The sequence below is a fragment of the Oncorhynchus mykiss genome, chromosome 28 (genome assembly GCF_057628025.1).
Source record: "Oncorhynchus mykiss isolate SJ-2025 chromosome 28, ASM5762802v1, whole genome shotgun sequence".
Taxonomy (NCBI): Eukaryota; Metazoa; Chordata; class Actinopteri; order Salmoniformes; family Salmonidae; genus Oncorhynchus; species Oncorhynchus mykiss.
In genome coordinates, this window is record NC_143049.1 from 2,721,242 (window position 1) to 2,742,878 (window position 21,637).

Sequence of the window (21,637 nt, forward strand, 5' to 3'; positions counted from 1 at the left end):
CCTGAATCGCTTTTCAAAGATGTCTAGAAATGTACACGTTTATGCTCTTGTAGGAAGCAATCACTCCCCTATTGCTGACTACAAATGATCTATATCTGGGCTAATAACTCACTTACTAGCAAAGGATATGAACAAAATGTGCACATGTGGCTACATGCAACTCTCGCATTGATCTCAAAACAAGTGCATCTACTTACAACTGCTCATGCTGTAAACACAGTCCAGTTAAAAGTAAATGGCACAGATACAAATATGGCAATGGTCTATTTGCATATAGATCTACTTCAGCTCTGATTGTTTATGCTTTACCGGTCTGTGTAGAGTACGGGCTGAGTAGTGTGTCAATGCATTAGAATCCTACTCTGATGCGTTCTGCCTACAACAAAATCTCTTGCATATTTATTTTTGTTTCAGCATGTTGCATTGAGAGTTGCTAATGTTGCGTTGATTAGATCACAATTGCCACAGTAAAGGGAAACGTTGATAGTGTTAACATGAAAACAGTTGTCACCAACCTTTTCTGAGTTAAGATCACTTTGAGTCAAAATGAAAGCATGATTTAAAAAATGTAAACCTATACAACATTAACCAATTCAAGACTGTAGCAATATGGTTTGTGTAGTAAGCAATAGGCCCAATACATTATCACCGCATGTACTTGTGAAGCACATCTGAGTGAGCATACATTTAAATAATGTGCTTTTTATTTTAATTTCACTGTGCTGATGGTGCCTGCATCTGATGGTCGGTCTCAGAGGAGGGTGAGATCAGCAGATTGAGGGTCCTTCTCTCAACATCCCTCTGCTCTCTCTTTCCTCCACTGACCAAAAAGGGACACTGTCTTCCAGTTGTTGGCGAAACTCGAGTCGCACTGCTTTATTTCTGCACAAATTCATGTTGATACTTCTATGAACAGAGAATGTTAAATATTCCTTAAGTATAAAAAAGTCCCAAGCTCCTAATAATAACAACAACGCAAGCCTATAGATACACTTTCCTACTCATTCATTACTGCTGCAGTGCTTGTTTTAGCTCTGAGTGGAAATAGGAAGAGCAAGCATTTTATGTCTTATAAAAGTGTTGAATACAAAGTGTTGACAATGCAGAGTAAGCATCTCTTTGCTGTATTTGTTGACAGTCTCTCTCCAGTCATGGTTTTGAACGTTTTGAAATGTCACAGTATCAACTTTGCAGTATCAACTCCTTTATGCCTGCTATGTTACAGCAGACACGTCATCTGAGCCATCCGATTGGCCAGCGGTAAGCCTATAGTGCAATTGATTTGCTCTCTAGGCCCACCGGGAAGGCAGAGGTTTTACCTTCTGACACATGAAATGGTTCAAGTTTCAGTTTGTCTACCCAGCACGCAGGGCAGCTAAATTTGTTGGTGACCACTGCTCTAGAAAGTTGAGTGAAGTTCAATCTCGTGCTCTGTGGGATACTTTTTCTGTGTGGCAGTCCAGGGGGAGCTGCACGCATGCAGTTTAGAGAGAACATTGCTTGTATGACTCTTTGATGACACAGGTTTCCAGAACAATAAAGCATGTTAATTCCATAAACAGGTATAAAAAAATCCCAGATCAATCAATCAATCACAAATCAATCTTCCTTCAGCAGACGACAGTTTCTTCTAACAAGCTCAGAGAGTCCCACCTCTCCCAAAAATCCTGCCTCTTTTATACCCTAATCCTCATCTTCTGCTAACTCATCGTGGCTAACACCTGGCCAGATTACACATTCAGTGGTTGACACCTAATGCGGCCATTTCTCAAAAGGTGCTTTTTCAGCACTCACTAGCCCCACATTTTCTCATTGACAGGATGCCTCCTCCTAGAAGCTCTGCCCTGGTGATTTCCAGGGCAAGCTAGCACCCTTAGTACACTCCATTTTTAAAACATTTATTTTTAAACATGAACCTTTCTTACTCCACTCAATTCCAATTTCACTCCAACCTAATTTATTACTCTAAACATCCTAAACATCCAACATTTTAAACACTTCAACATTATAACATTTCATCATTATAACATCTCATTATCAACCTCCTAAGGCCTTGTCCTTGAAGCCTAATAAGCATAGTCTATATGCATCACACTGTAACGGCATTCAGAGGTGGAAGAAGGAGAGGACCAAAGCGCAGCGTGGTTAGTGTTCATCTTTTTAATAAGAAACTGAACACTTCAAAATTACAAAACAACAAAGTGACAACCGAAACAGTTCTATCTGGTGCAGACACACAAAGACTGAAAATAACCACCCACAGAACACAAAGGAAAACAGGCTACCTAAATATGGTTCTCAATCAGGGACAACGATTGACAGCTGCCTCTGATTGAGAACCATATCAGGCCAAACACAGAAATAGAAAATCATAGAAAAACTAACATAGACAACCCACCCAACTCACGCCCTGACCATACTAAAACAAAAGACATAACAAAGGAACTAAGGTCAGAACGTGACACACACAGTACCTTAAAGCAAACAAAATTGTTAACCATTACTGAAATTACTTTAATCACCCTTAAATATCTCCCACTGTATACTAACATTTAACATATTTAACCTTTAAATATTATTTTAATAAAAAATAAAAATAAATCATATTTTTCTTCTTCTCTTTAATCAACTTCAATTCTCTCTTAATGTTCCTTCTTCTTTGTGCTCCAGGTGTGAAAGTGAAACATATGAGTGTGTGCGTGGGTGTATGCAAGTGGGGCCTTACAACCCAGGACCTGTGTCACAGACAACTGGGCCTTAGCCTACTGCTCTTGACACAGGACATAAAGTGAATTGCTTTGCTTAATTTTTTGCAGTATTACTTTAGTGCCTTGTTGCAAAAGGATGCATGTTTTTAAATAAGCTTCCTTCTTTTCACTCTGTCAATTAGGTTAGTATTGTGGAGTAACTACAATGTTGTTGATCCATCCTCAGTTTTCTCCTATCACAGCCATTAAACTCTGTAACTGTTTTAAAATCACCATTGGCCTCATGGTGAAATCCCTGAGCGGTTTCCTTCCTCTCCGGCAACTGAGTTAGGAAGGTGACTGCGTGTATTGACACACCATCCAAAGTGTAATTAAAAACGACCATGTTTAAAGGGATATTCAATGTATGCTTTTTTCTTATTTTTACCCATCTACCAATAGCTACCCTTCTTTGTGAGGCATTGGAAAACCTCCCTGGTCTTTATGGTTGAATCTGTGTATGAAATGCATTGCTCGACTGAGGGACCTTACAGATAAATGTATGTGTGTGGTACAGAGATGAGGTAGTCATAATAAAAATAAAAAAAACAGTATTAATGCACACAGAGGGAGTCCGTGCAACTTTGTATGTGACTTGTTAGGCACATTTTTACTCCTGAACTTATTTAGGCTTGCCATAACAAAGGGGTTGAATACTTATTGACTCAAGGCATTTCATATTTTAATTCATTTTTTAAATTCATTTGTAAACATTTCTAAAAACATAATTCCACTTTGACATTATGGGGTATTGTGTGTAAGCCAGTGACAAAACAAATCTAGATGTAATCCATTTAAAATTTAGGCTGTAACACAACAAAATGTGAAAAAAGTCAAGGGGTGTGAATACTTTTTGAATGCACTGTAGATTGGCTCACCTCCGGTGTCTTCTCTACTCTGTCCTCTTGCCTCTCTTATAAAAGGTCAGAATCGGCAAGGAGAGTAAACATGGATGGGAAAGCCCTTGCTTGAAATGAGAAGGTCCTTTTCCACTTGCACGTCATTAGGAAAATGACGTTTACAGGGGTGGATGCCAAAATAAATGTGTAAAGTGATGTTAGTTGTGCAAGACATTTCATAGATAAAACATAGCATATTGTTTTTTTTAACTTGTGCATGTTTTTCTCCTCTGACAAAAAAGCTGATTCAAAGGGGGTATATTTTGTATTTGTATTTATTATGGACCCCCATTAGTTGCTGCCAAAACAGCAGCTATTCTTCCCGGGGTCCAGCAAAATTAAGGCAGTTTATACAATTTTAAAAACATTACAATACATTCACCTATTTCACAACACACTGTGTGCCCTCAGGCCCCTACTCCACCACTACCACATATCTACAGTACTAAATCCATGTGTATGTATAGTGCGTATGTTATTGTGTGTGTGTGTGTGTGTGTGTGTGTATGCATGTGTCTGTGCCAATGTTTGTGTTGCTTCACAGACCCCGCTGTTCCATAAGGTGTTTTTTTTTTATCTGTTTTTAAATCAAATTTTACTGCTGGCATGAGTTACTTGATGTGGAATAGAGTACCATGTAGTCATGGCTCTATGTAGTACTGTGTACCTCCCATAGTCTGTTCTGGACTTGGGGACTGTGAAGAGACCTCTTGTGGCTTGTCTTGTGGGGTATGTATGGATGTCTGAGCTGTGTGCCAGTAGTTTAGACAGACAGCTCGGTGCATTCAACATGTCAATACCTCTCGTAAGTAAAAGAATAATGATGATGTCAATCAATCTCTGAGATTGACATTCATATGATTAACATTAGCTCTCTGTGTACATCCAAGGGCCAGCCGTGCTGCCCTGTTCTGAGCCAATTGCAATTTTCCTAAGTCCTTTTTTGTGGCACCTCACCACACGACTGAACAGTAGTCAAGGTGCAACAAAACTAGGACCTGTAGGACCTGCCTTGTTGATAGTGTTGTTAAGAAGGCAGAGCATTGCTTTAGTATAGACAGACTTCTCCCCATCTTAGCTACTACTGCATCAGTATGTTTTGACCATGACAGTTTACAATCTAGGTTTACTTCAAGCAGTTTAGTCATCTCAACTTGCTCAATTTCCACATTATTTATTTCAAGATTTAGTTGAGGTTTAGGGTTTAGTGAGTGTTTTGTTCAAATACAATGCATTTAGTTTTAGAAATATTTAGGGCTAACTCATTCCTTGCTACCCACTCTGGGTGTGGCATATTTCAAAACACTTCCACGGTAGGATACACATAAGTATCAAAAGGGTTTTCTAGTTTAGGTAAAAGTATGTCCTCAGTCCTCAGTACTCTCTCCTCTGTGACCCGGAAACCAATAAGTGGTCGAGGAGTGTGTCAATTTGTTAGTAGGCAAACAGAAGTTTCCTCCCTTCCTCAATTGCCACCGTTCATCAAGGATATTGATGTGTATCCTACCATGGAAGAGTTTTGAAATCTGCCACACCCTCTTTGAATCAGCTTTTGTTTTATCAGAAGAGAAAAACATGCACACATTAAATGCATTATGGTATGTTAATTGCTTAATTAACTCAGGAACCACACCTGTGTGGAGCACCTGCTTTCAGTATTCTTTGTATCCCTCATTTACTCTGGTGTTTCCTTTATTTTGGCAGTTACTTACAATGTGTTATAAGTTTACCTTTCCGTTGGTCAGCACCTCTGTGTCTATTAAGGGGTGTGAGTCAGCTTCTGCTTTGTATTGTTCTGCCGAGAACAGAGTTGGGGTCAAGTCAAATTGAAGGCAGTCAATTTAGGAAGTGATTTGAATTGAAAAACTTAAATAGCTTCTTCTTTCAGTTTATTGAAAAGTAATTGAAAAATACATGCAATTTTTTTCAATTATTGAATTATTGCGTTTACTTCCTGAATTGACTGCATTCAAGAAGCCCCTTATGTGTCTGCTATGCTGCATTCCTTTGTGTTATAGATCTATGGTGTTAGTTAGCTCTGCTCTTCCCAGCATGGTGAAAGTGGAGCCCTGTGTGTGTAGATTGCTGGAGCTGCAGTGGTAGACTAGATTGTTGTTCCAACAGCTGATTCGATCCCTCTGAGCTAGCCTCTCCCTGGCTATTTATGGCAGATTCCCCGCTATCAAAGCTCCTCTCTTCAGCCCATACATGGTTGCTCCTGTATGAAGTTACCACCACGCTGCTTTTGGCACACAGTCCTCCTCAGCACAGTCGTGGAAGCGCGCAAGGCCGGCATCTCTCTGCTTCTTAGTGTGAGACAGTCAGAGGCCTAATGTTAGTTGTTAGAATGGACATTTTGAAAATCCGGCAGGCAGGAACAGCGGACCGGTTGATGGATTGCTGGACTAGTTTAGAGTAGAATCAAAGGAAGTTAGAATTGAGAACTTTTGGAATAGTTTTAAGAAGAACCACCTGTGGACTATTGCTTATTTTTTACTACTCCTGTTTATTTTCTGTCTCTCCTCTTGTCCTCTTTCACTCCCTCCCTAACCCCATTCCCTGCCCACCTCTCCTTACCCCTCTCACCCCTCTCGTCTTTTCTCTGCTGTGTCTACTTCTTGGACTGATTTATTTGGCACAGCTTTTTCCAGAGCGGTCTGGAATGCACTGTTCTATATTTGTCAGCTGCTGAAGCTATCTTCTCCATCGTGGATGAGGCTGAATCCTGGTGCTCCTTTGGGAAGGTGTGGACCCTAACCCTAACCCCGTCACACCAGCACCACCTCCTGCCTCCTCACCACTGATAAGACTACTGGCCTCCCAGGACTAATAAGACACTTTTCCTTCCTTGGCTTCAAAACCCTGAATTAGTTTTTTTTTCAGGACAGGTGGACTTCACTATTGTGGTGTTGCACCACCATATCAATCACCTGCTGAGAGTTTGAATGTAGTTGTAACCAAGGAAAAGTAAGTGAATTTACTTCCTTTCTCTTATTGTTTACTTAAGACTTGCTAGTCTTACTTTGTGCTATTCATCTTTCAATGTTGATGTGAATATGTATGATTATAGATATGTATTGAGTCATTCATAGTCATTGTCATTGTCATTTTTAAGTGCTCTCCCATTTAGCCTGGGGTTAAGAGAAAAGGGAACACACTACTGTCTACTGCAGACCGCAGATCACACCACAGTAAACCCCAAACCCACTGTATGGGGAGTCGTGCCTTACCTCAGTCATGCCTTACCTCAGAAGGCATCAAAATAGATTTTATGTAGGCTAACATGTCATCAGTCACCTGAATCTCTGGGTTATAGTCTCAATATATACCCTGACTACATCTAGATATATAGCCTGTGGTGTGTTGTGACTCTCAGACAGAAACAGGATTTGCTGTAAATCTATCTGTTGCTGTCGTGTACTAGTAGGGATCTGCATCTTTCCCTTTCAAGGTGATTCGATACATGGGCTCCAATATGATACAGGAACGATGTGTCATAGTTTGAAACAATGCGGTGCGATTCGGTTTTATTAGAGAACTAATCGATTTGGTTTGATGCGATTCAATGCACTAACTAACATTTGCTGCATAAACATATTCATTATTTAATCAGATGGAGCTCATGAGCTGGGCCTCTCTGAGCTGACGCGTGTGTGTAAATGATGTATGTCTATGGTGTATGTACTATGTGTGTGTGTGTGTAAATGATGTATGTCTATGGTGTATGTACTATGTGTGTGTGTGTGTAAATGATGTATGTCTATGGTGTATGTACTATGTGTGTGTGTGTGTGTGTAAATGATGTATGTCTATGGTGTATGTACTATGTGTGTGTGTGTACATGATGTATGTCTATGGTGTATGTACTATGTGTGTGTGTGTAAATGATGTATGTCTATGGTGTATGTACTATGTGTGTGTGTGTAAATGATGTATGTCTATGGTGTATGTACTGTGTGTGTGTGTGTGTGTGTGTGTGTAAATGATGTATGTCTATGGTGTATGTACTATGTGTGTGTGTGTGTAAATTATGTATGTCTATGGTGTATGTACTATGTGTGTGTGTGTAAATGATGTATGTCTATGGCGCATACTATTTAGGCACCTGATTTGAGGAATAAAGGAGACTCGGCATCTACCACTCCACTATCACTATCTGATTGGGGGGGGGGGGGGGGGGGGGGGGTCAATGTAGCCTATGTTCCCCCCCATCACCCCACGTTGGTTCTGAAATCACCATCATCACTCACTAATTAATTTGTTATTTTTGCAGATTAAGTGCTTGAGCTAGTAATGTATCAATATTTACCATTTGTAAATTAGATAGGACGTAAACAATGACTATATAGCACAACTTTGGATTTCAACCCCATCTCAAAATCAAATGGTTTTGACCATAAACCCCATTCAGCAGGTATAGCCAGAAGAGACATGTGTCTGTTAACCCTAAAACACAATTTTCAACAGCACATAGATAACAATAACCTAGAAAATTACATAGGATGTCACTCAACTAATAAAGCCCAATATCACGCAAGCCATTTTAGCATTTGAATGCTGAAGGTGCCGCGTAGATGTGCAAGATCAGTAACAAAGGATTTCCACCACTTCCGAATTAGCCAGACGAAGTTTCATTTTCAACCGGGAGAACGCGGAGCAATGCGCAGGAGATCGTGGGACGGTGAGCGGAGCTGTAGAAAAAGTTCAGCTCTGCTCTATGCCACCGCTGCCGTTAACCAATCAGGTGAGAAGCAAATGTTTGCTTGAAGATCTTCCTTTCAATGGAACATACTATAGTTTCTGCCTGGCATTAGTTCCAGGCAGGCAAGGACAACCAAAAAATATGGAGGAAAGCCAATCATCGCTGTGTCTGGTTTTCCAATTCTGTATGATTTTGCTTTGGTACAATAGCGACAAAATCATAAGGTCAATGGCATGGAAGAGGATTGCAGAGGTTGTTTGTTTGTGCTGCTAGCTAGCTATGAACGTCAAGCAGCCTAAAAACTGTGATCAAAGCCACCAAATTGTGAAATTTGTTTACCAAAGGATATACATTACCAGTAACACGCAGTATAACATGGTAAAATGAACTCTTAGTGTATAATTTACTATCTGGTAACTTAGCATTATGATTCTGAAATGTAATAGCTTATGGCTCTTTAATTATACTTGTGTCATGACATTGATCATTATAGTTTACTTCCTGTAAAATACATAGGTCTACATGCAAATGAATGGGTACTTTGGGTAAAGGAAATTGTGGCGTTGACTTGCAAACATTGTTGTGCAAATCTCTCTTTACCCCTCATCAACACCAACACCTCTGTATTCTGCCCCCATGCCATTGACCTTCTGATTTGGTCTCTATACTCTAAAATCATTTTCAGCAAATGAACAAGGTAGAATTAAAATGCTCTCCACCCCACATTATTTTCCTTTTTTATATTTTTAATTAGCCTACAAGTTGCCAGCTCCTTATTTTCATGTACCTAGAGTACAAGGGTTGGATATGCACTAAACAATTTAATGTCAGAAAAATAATGTTGAAAATGTGCCTTATGGTTAGCCTCATATACATTATCTAATAGTATCATTTTAAATTGAGAACATACACAACTGTTCAAAAGTCTGGATACACCTACTCATTCCAGGGTTTTTCTTTATTTTTAATATTTTCTACATTGTAGAATAATAGTGAAGACAGGCATGTTACATGTAGTAACCAAAAAAGTGTTAAACATCAAAATATATTTGAGATTCTTCAAAGTAGCCACCCTTTGCCTCGATGACAGCTTAGCATACTCTTGGCATTCTCTCAACCAGCTTCATGAGCTAGTCAATTAATTTAAATTAACAGGTGTGCCTTGTTAAAAGTTAATCTGTTGAATTTATGTCCGTCTTATTGCATTTGCGCCAATCAGTTGTGTTGTGAAAAGGTAGGGGTTGAATACAGAAGGTAGCCCTATTTGGTAAAAGACCAAGTCCATATTATGGCAAGAACAGCTCAAATAAGCAAATAGAAACGACAGTCCACCATTACTTTAAGGAAGGTCAGTCAATCTGGGAAAATTTCAAGAACTTTGAAAGTTTTTTCAAGTACAGTATTAAAAAGCGATGTGATGATACTGGCTCTCATGAGGACCGCCACAGGAAAGGAAGACCCAGAGTTACTTCTGCTGCAGAGGATACGTTCATTAGAGTTACCAAAAATTGCAGCCCAAATAAATGCTTCACAGAGTTCAAGGAACAGACACATCTCAACATCAACTGTTCAGAGGAGACTACGTTGATCAGGCCTTCATGGTCAATTTGCTGCAAAGAAACCACCACTAAAGGACACCAGTAAGAAGAAGATACTTGATTGGGCCAAGAAACCTGAGCAATGGACATTAGACTGGTGGAACTCTGTCCTTCGGTCTGATGAGACCAAATTTGAGATTTTTGGTTCCAACCCCCATGTCTTTGTGATACTCAGAGTAGGTCAACGGATGATCTCTGCGTGTGTGGTTCCCACCACGAAGCATGGAGGAGGGTGTTATGGTGTGGGGGTGATTTGCTGGTGATGTATTTAGATTTCAAGGCACACTTAACCAGCATGGCTACCACAGCATTCTGCAGCGATACACCATCCCATCTGGTTTGCGCTTAGTGGGACTGTTATTTGTTTTTCAACAGGACAATGACCCAACACACCTCCAGGCGGTGTAAGGGCTATTGGACCAAGAAGGAGCGTGATGAAGTTCTGCATCAGATGACCTAGATGACCTGGCCTCCACAATCGCCCAACCTCAGGTGAAATGGTTTGGGATAAGTTGGACCGAAGAGGGAAGGAAAAGCAGCAAACAAGTGCTCAGCATATGTGGGAACTCCTTCAACCAGGTGAAGCTGGTTGAGAGAATGCCAAAAGTGTGAAAAGCTGTAATCAAGGCTCTAGGGTGGCTACTTTGAAGAATCTCAAATATAAAATATATTTTGATTTGTTTAACACTTTTTTTGGTTACTACATGATTCCATATTTGTTATTTCATAGTTTTGATGTTTTCACTATCCAAACTTTTGTCTGGTACTGTATATGACAGTTACGCCATCATACTGTAGGCCGATGGCTGCATTGGGGATGCATGCCATTATGACAAGCTGTAAAATGTGTTCACATGGCTGATATCCTGAGACAGAGTGACAATCAAATCAAACCGTTTGGAGAGCTCACAACTGGACAAAAAGCTGATGTTAATTTGAGAAAGCAACACAGAAGCACAGACAAATTACAGACAGATCCCATTCACACATTTTTATTGCAGAATTGTGATCTGTGATGAATGAACATTGACACTAGTTCATCTTGAAAAACGTTTTAAAGTTAATAGTTAACACAACTTTAAACACTTCACTTCAATGAATCAACATTGAATGAATCAGCATTGAATTAATCAGCATATCATTTAAAAATGTACAAATAATATAACTTGTTTGTCATTGTAATACATCTTTAGTAAGTAGGCTATTATTACTAAAGCATACTTTCGGGTGAACAAAAAAGTTCATACCAGAGGTGGCCAACTTGCTCCACTCCCTGATCTACTGTATGAGCAGACTTCAATTACAGCCCAGCAGTAATGCACATTATTATCAATTTAAGTTTTACAAGTTGAATCAGGTGTGTTAGTGCTGGGCTGGAACAGAAGCCTGCACACCCAACATACCTCTAAGAGAAAGATTGGCCTGCTACAGTTTTAATATACATTTGTAGCCTATATTGTTTGTGGCTTTTAAGTGTAATGTTGTATACAACATTTCCTAACTTAAGTACAACCCATGGCATAGAAGGAAGTGCCAGCAGTCACTTGGGACATTCACTGAGACCTCTTCATCTGCAGACAGGCTTTCACAGCTTTCCATATCTGAGGACAGACATCACAAAGACACAGACTTCATTATATTACAATCAGACAGACCTGACTATTATCTTTCTGTCTGTCTTCATATTTTTCCTCTCTAGGTATCAAACTGGATAATATTTTCAAAATGTCATCCCACAACACAACACAGCACTATCTAGCTAGTACACCTACTCCCTTTTGTGACAGCTGGAGAAGAATAACATTGCTGTTATTTACAAATGCATTTGGAGCTTGAGTTTTTAATCTACAATCTTAAAAAGGCCTACATCAAGATAGGTTAACTAGCTGATGATATTTCACTGAGCTATAGTATGTAAAGTTGGCTGGTTAGCTAACAAGCAGCTCATTATCCTACACACAGTGGCCTGCTGTAGCTAACTAGATAGCTAATAATACATTGTTTTTTAAACATTTTCTAAATGTATTTACTTACTTACTTGAATAGGTTCATGCCTACGCCCACGAAGTGGCCAGTCTTTTGGAGCGAAGAGAAGGAGGCCTCACTTCTGGTCAAAACTTACAGTAACAGGCCGCATACCTCGCATTTAAAAATAAATAAATAATGTCACCTTTATTTAACCAGGTAGGCCAGTTGAGAACATGTTCTCATTTACAACTGCGACCTGGCCAAGATAAAGCAAAGCAGTGTGACAAAAAACAACACAGAGTTACACATAAACAAATGTACAGTCAATAACACAATATAAAAATGTATGGACAGTGTGTGCAAATGTAGAAGAGTACGGAGGTAAGGCAATAAATAGGCCATGGAGGCGAAATAATTACAATTTAGCAGTAACACTGGAGTGATAGATGTGCAGAAGATGAATGTGCAAGTAGAGATACTGGGGTGCAAAGGAGCAAAAAAATAAATAACAATATGGGGATGAGGTAGATTGGATGGGCTATTTACAGATGGGCTGTGTACAGGTGCAATGATCGGTAAGCTGATCTAGTAGCTGATGCTTAAAGTTAGTGAGGGAGATATAAGACATAAGAGATATAAGATATAAGATAAGTGATTTTTGCAATTGGTTCCAGTCATTGGCAGCAGAGAACTGGAAGGAAAGGCAGCCAAAGAAGGAGTTGGCTTTGGGCATGACCAGTGAAATATACCTACTGGAACGCGTGCTACGGGTGGGTGCTGCTTTGGTGACCAGTGAGCTGAGATAAGGCGGGGATGTACCTAGCAAAGACTTATAGATGACCTGGAGCCAGTGGGTTTGGCGACGAATATGAAGCAAGGGCCAGCCAACGAGGGCATACAGGTCGCAGTGGTGGGTAGTATATGGGACTTTGGTGACAAGGGCATCCTGAGTTCATGATTTGTTAAAGCTCATATTACAAAAGTTACCAACACAGATGCATATTTATTTAAAATTGATACTAGGTCATAAACAGTGGACAACAATTGGGGAAAATACTTCACATAGCCTAGGCCCTACAGTACATTGAACTTTGTAAAACCAACATCATGGTACAACCATCAATTGATCTGATGTTCTGTGTGTGTGTGTGTGTGTGTGTGTGTGTGTGTGTGTGTGTGTGTGTGTGTGTGTGTGTGTGTGAGAGAGAGATGCTCTGTTGTACTGAGTACTTGTTCAGAAGTACACAGCAACCGTAAGTAAGCATTTCACGGTGAGGTCTACCCCTGTTGTTTTCGGCGCATGTGACGCAACATTTGATTTGAACCATGACGAGGCGTTGTAAATGTGGTCCACAAACGTGCCGTGGTTTCTTGATATAGAGCATACTATACGCCTATAGTAGCAGAATGCTCTTTGAGCCTCAGGTGGACCTAGTGTGTGAGGAATGTCTTCCACAATCCCAGTCAACAAGATACTGTCCCACATGCCACTATATTCCCTGTACTGCACTACTTATTACGGGCAACCCAAGACTCTCCTTAAAGCTCTCTTATCTTTTTAAGTAGCTACCTTACCTGTAACGACCCCCCCCCCCCCCCCCCCCCCCCCCCCGCTCGGTGCAGCCGCAGAAGTAGCCCAACCCCTACCCTGCCCTGTCCTATCCCGCTGTCTCTCCATCCTGCCTTTATTAGGAGACAGTGGCAGGCAGGCTGTGTGTTTAGGTTAGCAATGTGCTGCTCTGAGCTGAGCCTGGCCAGGGCCAGATAGAGGCCCATCCTGCTCCTTCAGAACGTTTACTCTGGCCTCCACATGAGAGCCACGTTCCTGCGTTCATTCCTGGCTTGTGTCATTGGAGCTGACATTTTTGGGGCGTCAGTGCAGAATTCTCCCTGGTCTTATATGGGTATCGATGAGCGGAGGATTGAGTTGAAGAGGTGGAGAGACGCACTGAGTTCTGCGGAACATCAACAGAGAGGACAGACTTTCGGAGCAGAGGGGGGTGATGTGTTCAGGGAAGCTCCTGTCCTTAAAATGTGTTTAGTCATGATGAATGATACAGCATTGTGACACACACACACACACACACACACACACACACACACACACACACACACACACACACACACACACACACACACAGTGTAAATATATAATCTGACTAAGTCAATTTAGATTTACTGACCATATCTGTCCTGGTCCAAAAATGAATAAATACTGCCATTGAGACCTACACAGGTTAGAAGTTGTGCAACAGGCTCCTTGAGGCCAACTCGTAGAGATGGCATGTAAACCATACACACACGGCTGATCTGCTGACGGCTGTCTAAGTAGCCTAACTTAAACACATTTCCATTTCATATTTCCTGTCATGTAGCAGATTCTCTTATCCAAAATGGACTTAGGGCATTCATCTTAAGATAGCTAGGTGGGGCAACATACATATCACAGGGGGGGGGGTCGAGGATTATTTAAGATCATGTTTGAAGGTAGGGCTTCAGATGTTTCTGGAAGATTGGGGTGCCAGGACAGAAAAGGGCTGGGCTGAGAGGGAGGGGTCAGAGGGCCACCTTCTTATACAGAACCCTTAAACACTCAGACATTAACCATTCAAACCCTCTCCCTGGCTCTGTGACTGAAAATACCAACTTTGAAGCCTTTTACTGCTGAGGTAGACTACCTTCCCCTGCCTCAGCCTGACCCTGTGGTTTAGTGGCAGAGGCCACTTCACACCTTTGTGTTAGGGACCAGGCTGCCAGGGAACAGTTGGACATGGCTGCAGAGAGACAACAGGTTAGAACAATTGCAGCACTACAACACACTCCACCACTGGACCCTTACTAGGATAAACCTCCACCCTGGACTTCCAGACCGTGCGTTAGTGCGTCACTGACCGTACAACCACTATACACTATACACTATTTACTACCACTAGTTCCATCCTTTGTAAAGTTGTGTGTGTCTGTCTTGGGTGTGTAAAAAAGTGTGAATTGTACCCATGTCTCCTGCTGGTCATTATCAGTCCTTTGACCGGGACTCTGGGACAGTTGTACCTATAATAAACTGACACAGGTGAATGCCAACAGTGTGCAAAGCTGTCATCAAGGCAAAGGTTGGCTACTTTGAGGAATCTCAAATAATCTTTTATATTTTTAACACTTTTTTGCTTACTACATGATTCCATGTGTTATTTCATAGTTTTGATGTCTTCACTACTATTCTACAATGTAGAAAATAATAAACATTTAAGAAAAACCCTTGAATGAGTAGGAGTGTCCACACTTTTGACCGGTACTGTTCATGTACAATGTTTTGTATACATTATAATAATCATCTACTTCGTCACATATGCATTTTTTTTTTAATCGAGCTTCGCGGACCAGCAGTGAACAGTGTTATCCCCCAAAATATCCTGACACGAGGGGGGCTCAAAAGCACGGTTAATGTGCACTGTCATTCTAGAATCAACCACTATTAACAGTGTCCACCACTAGGATACAATTCTACGTTCATGACAGCTTTCTGACAAGTCAAAGTCTTTGACTTGTTTTAGTTTTACAATGTACAATAAACTTATTGTATAGACCTCCATTATCTTTTTTTTTTGTAAGTGCACATGTATATGTGTGAAACTGATTAGCAAAAACATGGGATTTTGTCATTTATGCAAAAATGTTTTAAGTTGTATGTAGTGTTAGTAGCTAGTAGCCAAGTCAAGATACACCATCATGCAATATTGGCACTCTACACTTGAGACAGACCAAGCGGAACAGAAAATATCCTTCCAAGTTGACCTATTTTAAGAAAAGCAGTTGGTTAGTGAATATAACGTCTAATATCTTTGATTGGCTGATGCAGAATTTGTTACAGGTAATAATCACTGTCAGCTGGTGAGGTTAGTATAGGATTAACTTGTGTCAGGTTATCTGATGGGACCAAATACAATGTAGCGTTCTTTCACGTGCAACTAAACTCAGCAAAAAAGAAACGCCACTTTTTCAGGACACTGTCTTTCAAAGATAATTTGTAAAAATCCAAATAACTTCACAGATCTTCATCGTAAAGGGTTAAAACACTGTTTCCCAGGCTTGTTCAATGAACCATAAACAATTCATGAACATGCACCTGTGGAACGGTCGTTAAGATACTAACAGCTTGACAATTAAGGTCACAGTAATGAAAACTTAGGACACTAAAGAGGCATTTCTACTGACTCTAAAAAACACCAAAAGAAAGATGCCCAGGGTTCCTGCTCATCTGTGTGAACGTGCCTTAAGCATGCTGCAAGAAGGCATGAGGACTGCAGATGTGGCCAGGACAATAAATTGCAACGTCCGTACTGTGAGACGCCTAAGACAGTGCTACAGGGAGACAGGACGGACAGCTGATTGTCCTCGCAGTGGCAGACCACGTGTAACAACACCTGCACAGGATCGGTACATCCGTACGTCACACCTGCGGGACAAGTACAGGATGGCAACAACAGCTGGCTGAGTTACACCAGGAACGCACAATCCCTCCATCAGTGCTCAGACTGTCCGCAATAGGCTGAGAGAGGCTGGACTGAGGGCTTGTAGGCCTGTTGTAATGTCCTCACCAGACATCACCGGCAACAATGTTGCCTATGGGCACAAACCCAACGTCGCTGGACCAGACAGGACTGTCAAAAGGTTCACTGACGAGTCGCGGTTTTGTCTCCCCAGGGGTGATGGTTGGATTTGCGTTTATCGTCTAAGGAATGACCTTTACACCGAGGCCTGTACTCTGGAGTGGGATCGGTTTGGAGGTGGAGGGTCCATCATTGTCTGCAGTGGTGTGTCACAGCATCATCGGACTGTGCTTGTTGTCATTGCAAGAAATCTCAACACTGTGCATTACAGGGAAGACATCCTCCTCCCTCATGTGGTACCCTTCCTGCAGGCTCATCCTGACATGACCTTCCAGCATGACAATGCCACCAGCCATACTGCTCATTCTGTGTGTGATTTCCTACAAAACAGGAATGTCAGTGTGCTGCCATGGCCAGCGAAGAGCCCGGATCTCAATCCCATTGAGCACGTCTGGGACCTGTTGGATCGGAGGGTGAGGGTGAGGGCCATTCCCCCCCAGAAATGTCCAGGAACCTGCAGGTGCCTTGGTGGAAAAGTGGGGTAACATCTCACAGCAAGAACTGGCAAATCTGGTGCAGTCCATGAGAAGAACTCCAGATACTGACTGATACTTTTGATTTTGACCCACCCTTTGTTCAGGGACACATTATTCTAATTCTGTTGGTCACATGTCTGTGGAACTTGATCAGTTTTATGTCTCAGTTGTTGAATCTTGTTATGTTCATACAAATATTTACACATGTTAAGATTGCTGAAAATAAACACAATTGACAGAGAGAGGACGTTTATTTTTTTGCTGAGTTTATGTCGACGATTGTAATTGGCTGATGAGCATTTTGAGACGGAAGTTCAGGTTAAACGTATACTTTTTCTAATGTTCGTAATTATGGACCTGCAGTGTTCACACGTCAGCCTGTCCTTCACGTGTGCCCTTGTTCATTTTGGTGCCTAAGCAGCACTGTGGTCTTGTGAGAGGAAACATCATAGCCTGTGCTAGAGGTTACATTCAGTGATTTCTTTTGTGTGCCGTGGGGACTGGGGTCTGTTTTGGATTGTGCGTTTGTGTGATGGGTGTTGTGGCCTTTTGGGAAAAGAGACAGCCAGATGTGCCTGGGGGTGGGGTGGGGGTCGACGGGGTGGGGTGGGGGGGTGGGGGGGGGGGGCTCACAGGGATCATGTTTGTTGCCGTGATGGCTGCCAGGAAGGTGGGTGAGGAGAGGAAGGAGAGGGAAAGCGAGCACACACACACACACACACACAAACACTGGTGGTAAACACTGGGTGACTCTCTCTCTCCCTCCATCAGGCAGCCACTCAGCTAACACGTTGCCTTATTTGGGTTGACTACTGGGAGTGGAGGGAGGCAGGTGGACTCGGGAGGGGCAAGGGTGAGGCAGAGTTAAACTTGTAAACATTGTCATCTAAGCACACGTGGTGCCATTCAAGAGAGACAAATCATGTTGTCTTTATAAATGCAAAGCATTTCCAATATCCAAAAAGACTGTGTTTGTGTATGTGTGTGTGTGTGTGTGTGTTGCTACACTTTGGTTCTATTTTCATGTTCACTGTGCCTCAGTACAGTGTTGTTCTCTGCAGTGAGTCCAGTCTCCATTAACTCTCAGTGGGTACCACAATAGGCTAGCTCTAATTTGCCAGGCATCGACCCTCTGGTATACTGTACATCTCTGCTAATTCAGGAACAAAGTCTGCTTCTCAAATGGCACCCTATTCCCTATGTAGTGCACTACTTTTGACCAGGCCCCTATGGGAATATACAAAATGTATTCTCTGTACACTGAGTGTATAAAACATTAGGAGTACCTTCCTAATATTGAGTTGCACCCTGTTTTTCCCTCAACAGCTTCAATTCGTCTGGGCATGGACTCTACAAGGTGGCGAAAGCATTCCACAGGGATGCTGGCCCATGTTGACTCCAATGCTTCCCACAGTTGTGACAAGTTGGCTGGATGTCCTTTGAGTGTGGTGGACTATTCTTCACACACACGGGAAACTGTTCAGCATTAAAAACTCAGCAGTGTTGCAGTTCTTGACACACAAACCTGTGTGCCTGGCACCTACTACTACTACTACTACTACTACTACTACTACTACTACTAGTACTACCAAAGGCACTTGAATAACTTGTCTTGCCCATTCGCCCTCTGAACGGCACACATACACAATCCATGTCTCAACTGTCCCAAGGTTTAAAAATACTTCTTTAACCTGTCTCCTCCCCTTCATCTACACTGATTGAAGTGGAATGAACAAGTGACATCAACAAGGGATCATAGCTTTCACCGGAATTCACCTGGTCTTTCTAGGTCATGGAAAGAGCAAGGGTTCCTAATGTTTTGTATATTCCCTATATAGGGTGGCATTTGGGACGCAGCCCTACTGTTTGGTATGGCTGCCTATGTCTGTGGATAAGTTATGGTGTTAGTGGTTGACGCTCCAGTCTCTAACTGCTTTGGAAACAGACAGTAGATATTGCCAGAGCAGTAGTGGTACAGTACAATGTAATGAGGATAATGAAATGCAGTTAATTTCAGTAGGGATAATAATAAGTACATATAGTCATGTATACAGGTACAACACTACTGCTGTTGTATTGTGGAATCTTCAGTCGACACATTTAATTAACTAAAAATATGATTCTAAAAAGAAAGAATGCCTAATACATAAACAAAATGTACACAGATGATGGTTACACTATGTAATATTAGTTATATCATTCCTCCCGAGTCCCTGCCCTGTTTGATGTTTTAAAGATGGAAGTAGATGCGTGAGCTGGGGATGATGGGCTCGGAGTCCCTCTCCTCATTAGAGACATCATGTTGGCGTCTGCCTTCTGATTCTTGTATCCCGGGCGATAGGCTAGTGTGTAATTGTACCTGTTTAAAAAAACAGAGCCCGCCTAGCCTGGCGAGCGTTCAACCTCTTGGCTTCTTGAATGGAGACCAAGTTCTTATGGTCTGTCTAGATTACGAAAGGATAAGGTGTGCCCTCCAACCAGTGTCTCCACCCCTCAAGGGCCCACTTAACGTTCGTCATAAGGATCGGACCAAGGCGCAGCGTGGTATGCGTACATCATTTTTTTTAACGAATGAACAAAAACAACAAACAACCAAACGAAACATGAAGCTATACAAACTAGTGCTGACAGGCAACTAAACATAGACAAGATCCCACAACTAACAATGTGGAAAATGGCTACCTAAATATGATCCCCAATCAGAGACAACAATAAACGTCTGTCTCTGATTGGGAACCATATCAGGCCAACATAGACATACAAAAACACTAGATGACAAAAACCCTAGACATACATCAACTAGAGTACCCACCCTAGTCACACCCTGACTTAACCAAAATATATAGAAAAACAGAGAATCTAAGGTCAGGGTGTGACATTAACTGCCAAGAGCTCCCGGTTGCCTACATTGTTGCCTGCAGTAGAGATAATGTGACCCAGGAAGGAAACTTGGGATACATGGAACTCACACTCTGCAGGAGGCGTCTCAGGACTTGACGGACGTGCAGTATGTGTTCCGGAAGGGTTTTCTAGAAGATCGGAATTTTGTCAAGGTAAACAAAGACGAACTGATTCAACATATCCCTAAGGGTGTCATTGATCAATGCTTGAAAGACTGCTGGTGAGTTCAGTAATCCAAAGGGCATGACTAAATACTCATAGTGACCACTAGGGGTGTTAAAGGCAGTTTTTACTCATCTCCCTCCCTGATTCTCACCAAATTGTAAGCCTTGAGGAGGTCCAGGGTAACGATTCTTGATCGTAATCCGGTTCAGCCCTCTGTAATCGATGCAAGGACACCGACCGTACAGACGGCCCCGGGGAGGGGTGGAGCCAGGCGGCTTTCTTTCTTACTGAAGGCCTCCCAGAGGGCGAAGTATTCGGGAGGGAGAGCGGAGAAGTCTTGGTCTTCAATGGATGCAGGAGGACACGGCGAGGCTCTTGGTGGGGGTCGAAGAAATTTAGTCTGGCATTCCTTACCCCAGTCCAGTAGGTGTCCCATTGACCAGGAGACTAGGGGGTTATGTAGCGCTAGCCAGTGGTAACCCTAGCATAAGGGGTTCTCAGGAGCAGTGATCAAAATAAATTAAGAGTCTCTGAGTGGTTCACCCCAACCTGCAGTAGAATGGGCTTGGTCTGATATTCCACCTCACCGGAGCCAATGGCAAAGTCAGCCACTGGTCTGGCCCCTTGGCAGATGTTGAACAGTCAGCTGGCCACTTCTCGTCCGCCGACTGGGTGGTCGAATGCTCGTCTCAGCTCGGCAATGAAGACTAATATAGAGCTGCAGGATGGTGGCCGATGTTCCCACTCCGCTGTTGCCCACGCCAGGTCCTTGCCCGAGAGTAGGGAGATGATGTAGGCAATCATGGCCCGATCAGTGTGGAACGAGGAGGGCTGTATCTCGAACACCAGAGAACACTGAATGAGGAACCCCTTGCATCCTCCCGGGTGGCCGTCATACCGCTTTGGGGCTGGGATCTTGGGTTCCCGGTGCAGGTTCCCTGGAGGAACTACAGGGACGCCTGTAGCATTGAGCGAAGAGACTTGTGCATTTGCTCCTCGTGGGTTGGAGACGTGCCGTGGTTGGAGGGAATCGGTAAGAGATTTGGCAGAGTTGTCCTTGCTGACGTCCCAACAGTGCTTCTTACTGGGTTATCACATTCCTGATCAGGGTAATCTCTGCTGGGTCCATGTTTGGGAAGAAGCTTGCTATGACGTGGTGAGGTTGAACTCAGGTCCAGAGAATGAAACCAGACGAGGAATCAATGATTAAGGATAAACGTAAATACTTTGCTGAGAAAAGATAACATTAGGATCACAGTAACCAGGAGAAAACACTCAGAGACTCACTCACTCACTCACTCACTCCCTCACTCGACAAACACACACAGGGCAACCAAAATCAAGCTTCTGCAAAGTGAACAGCAAACACACCTCTTTTAAAGGGTGAGGAAATGAGGAATAATGAGGAAATAGAAAAACAGGAAATAGAAACACCTGAGTGTGATAATAGTCTCTAGGGCTGTCTCTGCCGCCCTGTGGTGCCAGGAGGAACCATGACATCGCTTCCTTTTAGG

The 21,637-nt window shown here is 42.3% G+C and overlaps 1 protein-coding gene across 50 annotated transcripts in view; it reads left to right on the plus strand.

The window, feature by feature from the left end:
- The first annotated feature begins 5,398 nt into the window (after positions 1-5,398).
- Positions 5,399-21,637, plus strand: part of svilb (supervillin b) — a 70,992-nt gene continuing 54,753 nt past the window's right edge. For 29 of the 50 annotated variants that reach the window (XM_090225788.1, XM_090225780.1, XM_090225789.1 and 26 more), the window contains exons 1-2: positions 5,899-6,613; positions 10,322-10,525. In XM_090225788.1, coding sequence (XP_090081914.1) covers positions 10,444-10,525 — 82 coding nt within the window. In that variant the 5' untranslated portion in view covers positions 5,899-6,613; positions 10,322-10,443. Of the gene's footprint in view, positions 6,614-10,321; positions 10,526-21,637 lie in introns of all 50 variants that reach the window. The other 21 variants (XM_090225803.1, XM_090225806.1, XM_090225808.1 and 18 more) reach the window with 5 other exon arrangements.